This window comes from Lycium barbarum, chromosome 1 (assembly GCF_019175385.1).
Source record: "Lycium barbarum isolate Lr01 chromosome 1, ASM1917538v2, whole genome shotgun sequence".
Classification (NCBI taxonomy): Eukaryota; Viridiplantae; Streptophyta; class Magnoliopsida; order Solanales; family Solanaceae; genus Lycium; species Lycium barbarum.
Window position 1 is genome coordinate 159,588,576 of NC_083337.1, and position 8,874 is coordinate 159,597,449.

The 8,874-nt window shown below is 35.0% G+C and overlaps 1 protein-coding gene across 2 annotated transcripts; it reads left to right on the top strand.

Annotated features, from left to right (window-relative positions):
• The first annotated feature begins 2,341 nt into the window (after positions 1–2,341).
• LOC132601339 (E3 ubiquitin-protein ligase SIS3-like) lies at positions 2,342–7,474 on the top strand. 2 transcript variants are annotated; one of them, XR_009567554.1, is made up of 11 exons: positions 2,342–2,592; positions 2,687–2,725; positions 2,896–2,962; positions 3,061–3,134; positions 3,631–3,769; positions 3,850–3,942; positions 4,195–4,260; positions 5,367–5,486; positions 5,616–5,729; positions 6,547–7,171; positions 7,264–7,474. XR_009567554.1 is itself a non-coding variant. In XM_060314437.1 (10 exons), exons 1-10 carry the CDS (start codon positions 2,570–2,572, stop codon positions 6,928–6,930), a joined length of 1,119 nt encoding a protein of 372 aa, XP_060170420.1. In that variant the 5' UTR covers positions 2,342–2,569; the 3' UTR covers positions 6,931–7,246. The 2 variants fall into 2 exon arrangements, 1 of the variants encoding a protein (XP_060170420.1); XM_060314437.1 differs by lacking the exon at positions 7,264–7,474 and having other exon boundaries at positions 6,547–7,246.
• Positions 7,475–8,874: the final 1,400 nt, after the last annotated feature.

Consider the following 8,874-nt stretch of genomic DNA (forward strand, 5'->3'; position numbering starts at 1 on the left):
AAAATGGAAAAAGTGAAAAACAAGTTCTGTTGCATTTGAAATTTTTATGGCCAAACAATATAAAGTGAAAAAAATGAAAAAATATTTTAGAAAAAAATGAATAATTCTCATGGCCAAACGGGTCTTAGATGTGTTTCACACAAGTGCGGATGTGATCATATCATTTTAAAAGTCGGGTCTAGCTTGAAAAAAGATTTGCAAATAGATTAAAAACAACGAGAAGAGATTCTAAATTGTGATGATCATGACGGAGGGTGGACCGATCAGTGGCAGAGCCAGGATTTTCAGGAAGGTGGTTCAAAAATATGAAGAAGTAAACATACGAAGAAGCCAAGGGGGTTCAATATCTACCATATATATAAAAAAAAAATAATGTTAACCTTCAATAGACACTGTAATTTTCTGCGCTGTAATTTTCTGCCGAGGGACGAACCCCCTCGGTTACACTTGGCTCCGCCCCGGAGGCCGACGAAGAGAGGTTGAAGAGAAGCACAAGCAAGCGTCTAATAAAAAGGCACATACCTTGTTAGAAAAATAATATTTACTATTTAATATCTCAAAAATAAAAGGACTATTTGTAACGTTCCTATGGACTTTAATACAAAAGACTTAATTCTATTTTGGTCTATATTATTAGCCTTAATGGCATAATTCATGTTATATGAATTAGACGTAACGGTATTATTATATTTAATTTGGTCACTTGATGACTCTTTATGGCTAGTAATTTTTTTAATCAGTTTGGGGCATTATTTGGCTGTAGCCTTTTTTGAGTTCTTGTACTATATATATACAAGTACTCTTTTACTTATGGTTTCATATATAAAGAAATATTTTTTTCTTCTATATTATGTTGTGTTGAGTTTTCTTTTTTGTGAAATCTTTATTAAATTCTAGCTCTTAGTTTTGTACTAGAAGAATTTGTTGAATCCTGGGGATACACCTATACCGGGTGAAATATTCTTAAGGACAGTGTCTTAAATGACATGCCTCAAGCTTTCAAGAATTTCCTGCAAAGTGCGTGATCAAGTACAATCCGACAAGGTTCGAAATCAAGTATTTTTCATAGGATTTCCAACATACCTTAGGCGAATCTCACATCAGAATGAGAAAGAAAAAATGAATAGATTTATACGACATAACACAAATTTATATGGTATGCATGATTTGAGGCTCGATGATGGCATAACCCAAAGGGCGAATCCATTGAGAATTGTTGTGCCAAAACATACAATGTGTGTCATGGGCTTGGTCGTGACATAAACACATTTGCTTATCATAATTTTCACAATAGAACAACAAAAAATAAGATAACATATAAATATTCTTCTTTTCATGGTGGCAAAGAGAGGTAGAATTATCCAATTAAATCAGATTTGATGATGGTGGCAAGAAGGTTAAGTGGGTGTTTGGATTAGTTTTGAGAAGACATCAGACATATCTTTTACTTGCAAAAAATAGAAGAAAGTGTTTTTGGGCCGAATATATCTAAGAAATTATTTTTAACGGACAGCCCAGCCCACGTATTAGCCCAACAAGGTGATAACAACAAACTGGCTCAGTTCTCAAGTTTGGTGACTGGGATGGAAGAAGTGATTCATGAAAGTCCCTTACTCCCTTGGAGAAGAAGTTCAGGAGAAAATTAGCCAGAGAAATATGATAGTTATGAATTAATTAGGTCGAATAAAAGGCCCACTAAGAGAGACAAAGTGTCTTCATTATAATTTTTTCCCCTAAAAATTGTATAGAGATTACTAACGTATCATTATTCCAAATAACATTATTGATGATTGCAGATAGTCAGTTCTCAAGGAGAAAGTCTAGAATTGAAGGCTTGATAAGAAATTCATGAATAATGAAAGCAATTTAGAATTTTTTGAAAGCTTAAGGATCTAGTATGTATCCATTTTTACCTTACTTATTCTATGAAAATGATTATTTAGATGGCATTATATAATATCATAGGCGAGTCAAGTCATGTACTAAACTTTCTTAATAATAAAAGTAATTTCTTTTGGACAAAAGAAACTCCAAAGAAGGATTTCCTCACTGCATACCATAAAATAAATAAAAAATTGCAGTTTACGTCTAAACAAACACAAACGAGACATGTCGGTATAATTAATTAATTAGAATAATACATAGTACACAAACGAGATATGTCGGTATAATTAATTAATTAGAATAATACATAGTATAATTTTATCTCTTAGTTGCAACTAATTAACATATTTCCAACCTAACATGAATTTAGATTTTTGAAACAATAAATCTTATTAAAATAAAACATTTTAAACTTTAAAGTAGATAATAATATCTTTTTCTTAAAGTGTCAACAAGTGCATAATTTGGTTGACATCAGACAGTCTTCTCCAGTCTATTCACAATTCTCTTCTTACTTTCCCTTTTCCCCGACAGACAGCCTTCAAATCTGTACAGAATTCTCCTTTCAATAGCTGCGTACACGACACGTACTCATCGATGTTGGGAGTGTAACAGAATCGGCGTGTAAAATATTCGCAAATTTTCTCAATTTGGTTGCTCCGATTTCAAATATTTGCGTTGTGAAATGAAAGGCGCAGATTTTAAATGGTCAGTTCTTAAAATCTTTCACCCTTTCACTCTAGATTCATATTTTTTCAAGATATATGAAACTTTATTGAGTGTTGAATTTCGTGTATTGCAGGTATGACGGGTTCTTCCTGTCAATGTTAGCAACTAGTATGTATCCTTTCAATATTCATACTGAGTTCGATTCTTGAAGTTGGAATTACCGTGGATGCTGAATTGGGTTCTTATCTGTAGTTTAATTGGCTTGTATCTTTGGTGTTACTTGTCTTGAATTGTTTTATTCTGGAGTCTTTTTTTCTTTTTCTTTAACTGTTTGTTTATTAGAATCATTGTGGCGATAAATTGGAAGCGGTACCATCTTTGTATATACCCCTTGCACATTTGGATTGTGGTAGGTATTTATTTAATAACAATCTGAAGCTTTGTTTACTGATACTTTGGTGTAGTATTTTTGGGAAGAATTAATTGCTTTCCCTTTTCTTGATCCAGGTTGACTATACAACGGTGTTTCTTTTTCGGTTACTAATGTTTGTTGACAATGGACTTGCTGCTGGAATGGGATTGTAAGGCCTTCCTTCAGGGACTATAGTATAAATTTTCTTAGAAAAAGTCAATACTTGTCTTCTCCTTTTTTTTTTTTTTTTTTTTTTTCAAACTGATAAAAGAAATGTTGATTGGCGTCGCCGGAGACTCGAACCAGGACTCAAATACAAGTTATCATTTGTTCCTAGCTAATGTTAGGAGCTTTTCCCTAACCTAAAGGCCTTTAATTCTGATATCAGTCTTACCTAGGTGGTTGGCAATCTCCTCTTATGTGCATGTAGTATGAGTATATCCAGAGTTGTTACTTTGATTGTGAATACCCTTTAGAATCACGTTTGATGTTCAACTCTGTCACCTTTTAATCAAAAGCTAAGAGTGATGCACGGAGTCAATTAGTTAGTGGGATTCCGTTAAATTATTTTGATCAACATTTGGATCTTATGGTCATTTCGTCGCCTGATATGAATCGTTGTTTCAGATGACAAGGACTGAAGTTTAGGTGTTATTAAATTTTAGGGATTTAGGTTGGCAGCAGAGATATACTCGCTTTCGTGGAAGAATAGTTGTTCTTTCAATTCTTGCCCTGTTTCTGTATCCCTTTCTTTGGGCTTGGACGATTATTGGGACTTTATGGTTCACTAGTGCGAGAAACTGTGTAAGTTCACGTTAGATCTCATTGACTTTAGATGTTCCAGTCTGAAACCTTAGATTTGATATGATGTTGAATTCTTTCAGTTGCCAGAAGAAGGTCAAAAGTGGGGTTTCCTTATTTGGTTGCTCTTCAGCTACTGTGGACTCGTTGGCATAGCTTGCATATCAATTGGGAAGGTTAGTTTCCCAAACAAAAAACTAGTAACTGATTGCCTGGTTCTATTTCGACAGCAGTGTTGGCCACCTCTCTTCCAAGAAATGATTGAGACGAACTATAAGAAGGATAGTAACCTTAAACACAAACTTCTTATTATTTCTTGGGGTAATCTTGTCGTCCGTACAAATAGAAGTACATAGTCTAACAAATGACACATGCATTTGAAGTAATATCAATACTACATCTATTAAGTTTCAAATTTCTCTTTGCAGTGGTTAACTAGAAGACAAGCCCATTCATTACGTGCTCAACAGGGAATTCCTACTTCAGAATTTGGGGTATGCTTTAGAATCTATATTGTATTAAAGCTAGTATTTGACGTGCATGTACCAATAGTTGTTTATAACATTATTATTATTAGTACTGCTACTACTACTACTATTATTATTATTTGCTTAACCCGTGCTATCTCTCCATGTTAAATTAATTTTGCCTTTGAAGTTTGAAGGTCTCAAATTCCACTATAGGCGTAAATGTGAAAAAATAATGATTGTAACCTACGTTGATAGCCTTGCTTTTGGACTTGTGTGAAGGTGCTCCCTTTTGATTCGGAATTTTGGGCGTCGAAGTTTCCTAAACCCCCTTCCACCAGCCCACTTGCATAGAAGTACTATAATTGAAATGAAAAAGGAAATTAAAGTGGTATACATTTTTCTAATATCTCATGGGGATTAATGCGCTTCAATGTCCAACGATATCAAATTTCTTTAGGCTCTGGCGACGTGTCTATGAATTGATTTTGGATGGTGACCTGGATGTTAATTTGGATCTTGCTTGGTGCTTCCTGGAGCTCAAATTGAAGCTTTAAACTAGTTATTATCTCAAAAAGAGCTGCTTAGTCGATGGATTCATATAGCTGACTCAACTAGTTTGGGATTGAAGAATTGTTGGTCTATTGATACTAGTATGTATCTCAGAAAGATACATACTAGAGTTTGAGCTTTTGTTGTGTTTAGAGTCCCACACTAGTTGAGGGTATAGGCTGTAACGTCTTATATGGTCTTAGACAATCTTCACCTTATGAGCTAGTTTTTAGAGTTGAGTTAAGTTCAAGGCCCATTTTTCTTAATATGGTATCACTCCCTGACCCATCCTTAATGTTGGGTGTCTATGTTATGTATCCACGCTCTAGACGTCCAGTCATAGATGCATAGGGGGTGTTAGAGTCCCACATTGGTCGAGGATATGGACTGTAGTCACTTTATTCGTTTTGGACAATCTTCACCTCATGAACTAGCTTTTGGAGTTGAGTTGGGTGCAAGGTTAATTTTTCTTAACGCATAGTTTGACATCGGTAATAGATGTCTGATTTTGCTTCTCATAGAATTATATAGTAATTAGATACTTTTTTCCAGTGACATGCTTAACCTTTGCCTCAATACAGGTGTTGGTTGACATGATCAGAGTACCAGATTGGACTTTTGCAGCAGCAGGACAGGAGATGAGAGCGATGGGACCTGATGCTACTTCATATCACCCAGGACTTTACTTAACCCAAGCTCAGGTAACAAGTAAACAGTTTACTGTCAATAGCTGGGGTCAGCTATCATCATAAATCTCCGTGCTAAACTTGGTCAGCTGAAAACCTTTTGTATCATCTTAAACTGGTGGTATTTCTCTATTTGGCACACAGACAGAAGCAGTGGAAGCTCTCATTCAGGAACTACCAAAGTTCAGGCTGAAGGCTGTTCCTACTGACTGTAGTGAGTGCCCTATCTGTTTGGAAGAGTTTCGCATGGGAAACGAGGTAATTGCCTTTTTTGCGTAAATACTACTTCATTACTTCCCTTTAAAAAATATAATTTATGGTTCACCTTTTTCTTTCATCATGCCCTATAGCATATCACTTTTACCGAAATTTTTATCACATTCTCAAGGGTGTTCAAATCCATAGTATGATGTAACATTTCCAGCAAAATCAAATTTGAACACCTAACCAATGATCTAGCCCACTAATTTTACGCTGGGTATGTTGTTGTAATAGCCTTACGGAGTAAATTAGATTGCATTGTGTGGGACTATTTGAAAATAACCTAGTGCCTGCTCAATTAGTGTGGACTGGGGAAGTATTTATTTTTAGGTATTGTCCACATCCCCATCCCCATCTCACTCTGAGAAAAAGCAAAAGCTCAACTGATGAAGGTTGTGCCTTGTCTATTCACTGGTTTTTAGATTTCTGTAGCTTAGCAAAATTGATAGTTCTTTATCGAAAACAACAACAACATACCCCGTGTAGTCCCACAAGTGGGGTCTTTATCGAAAACAGAATTGATTATCATATAACTCGGCCTGCAGTTGATTATACTTGAGTAAGGGATCTGGAGATATTGCAGATGTTGAATGCATGCTGATTTAAATTAAGCAGACGCGAAGACACACTTCTTTCACCTTTCAACATGCAATCCCTAGTTCCTCTTTTCCCCTTCTTCTTGTGTCAGAGAGATGGTAGTTTCCCTAAAAAAGTCAACACTAGAACATCATGGTATCAGATGCATACGCATCTTACATCCGTGCTCAATTTAAGGCACAAGTATTGCTTTTTCTTACTACAAGATCATATGCAGGTTCGTGGTCTGCCTTGTGCTCACAACTTCCACGTTGAATGCATTGATGAGTGGCTTCGGTTAAATGTGAAATGCCCTAGATGCCGTTCTTCTGTTTTTCCAAATCTTGATCTCAGTGCTTTATCCAATATCCGAGCAGAGGGTTCAACAGCCAATGTCCTGACAGCAGCTCGGTATGTGAGATCCCAACCCTCCAGTCAGAGCTACCTGCTGAGATTGCAAGGTTTGCTCCGCCCAGTGCGCACACAGGATGCTGGCCTGGGCAGTGAGATAGATCTAGCTTCAGGAACAGCTAATAGCAGCAACCAAGTATTGGCACCTCATAGTCATGGAAATGTGGAGCCTGTGCAAGTTGTGGTGGAACAGCCCCCAAGGGAGCAATAACAATATATCGGCCGAGGTTCCTTACCGGTTGAGATGTCTAACTTGGTGATTCCTGAGAACTTTCTGGCCATTGTTGATTAGTGTTCGTATAGTGGTTTTTCATTGCAATCGAAATTCATAGATTAAAAAGCTAATATGCATCTGATGGAAGGAAATGTGGTGTCAATGATTTATCTTCATGGCCAGCTTGTTCTGGTGTGGGTTAGTTTAACTTTGGCATTAATCTTTGGAACTCTCTTAAGTGAGTAAATGTCATATATGTTTGTTTACCACGAATTTTATCGATCAATTCATTTAGATAATCGTGCATGCTGCTTATTCTGTGTCTTTCAGGAACGCTGTGAAATGAACCTTCAAAACTGAGTTTCCATCAGTAAAAAGTAACACAATCTGCCGTTCAGAATCCAATACGTCGAAGTCTGGTTGCTACTTGTTAGTTGTTACTAAGTACTACTTTATGTGTCATACGAAAAACAGCTCTCTGCGTGTTGATAATCAAGTGTAACAGCTATGCTATAAGAATATTTGTTGTCTATTTTTAAAACGAGTAGAGTTATTTCTCTTGCTATCGATAAGGCCATGGACTACAAGTGAATTGCCACATGCTTTTGGGCGTATGGTCTAAACCTGTCAACCGGTTTAACCGGAACCGGACCGGTAACCGGTTAGGGAACCGGCCAGTTTCCGGTTAAAAAACCGGAACCGTTTAACCGGTTCCGGTTTATCGGTTTGAAACCTCAAACCGGAACCGGTCCGGTTCAAAGTCTCCAAAACCTTTTTTTTTGTTTTTTGTATTATATATATATATATATATATATATTATAGTATTTATTAGTATATTGTAGGTATATTTACATATGTGATACAAGTTTATAAGTAAAGTTTAAATATATACTGACTAACAGGCTAATAGCAAGTTAGCAATACAGAATATACGTGTATACATATATATATTAAGTTATATCATATATGCTTAAGTTATAGTGTTATACTATATATACCTAAAATATAGTAAGAATATACGTATATCTATCAATATACTTAGGTTATATAACTTATATATATATATATATATATATATATATATATATATATATATATATATATATATATATATATATATATGTTTAAGTAGACTATATATTCTTATAACTTATATATTATAACTTATGTTATTTATAGCTTAATTTTTTTCTAAGTTTATAAATTCGTATATACGTATACATATATATATATATATATATATACCTAAAATATAGTAAGAATATACTTATACATATATCAATATATGTATCAATATACTTAGGGTTTCCCTCGTGTGGCTCTATGTCAAATTTTGCTGCTGTACTATGAAGGTCAATCAAAATCTAGGGTTTCCTTAAGTTGGCGTTTAGATAATATTTATTCAAAAAATTGAGCTTTGTGGGTGGAAAATCAGTATTTTTAATTTTCTTTTGGACACCCCGTTTGGATTGACTTATAAGTTGCTTATAAGCTGTTTTCAGCTTTTTTGAGTGTTTGGCTGGCCAGCTTAAAATTATTTTGTGCTTAAAATAAGCTCAAAAAAATAATTAGGCTCATTTGACTTAGCTTATCTAAAGCAGCTTATAAGCCAAAAAAAATAAGTTAGACTACCCCAATTTATTTATTTTAGCTTATAAATTGTTTGCAGCTTATAGGCATAAGCCTATCCAAACAGGCTCTAACTAGGGAATAGTATTTAAAAATCTTTTTTTTTTCCACAACTGCATTATATTACGTCATAATATGTTTTACATAACAACAACATTATCAGTGTGATCCCACAAGTACGATCTAGGGACTGTAGTATGTACTTAAACCTTACTTTTATCTTTACGGGTTAGAGAGGCTGTTACCGATAGACCCTCCATGTAGAAATGCAAGAGAAAATAAATGGCGCAACACATAGTAACACACACATAA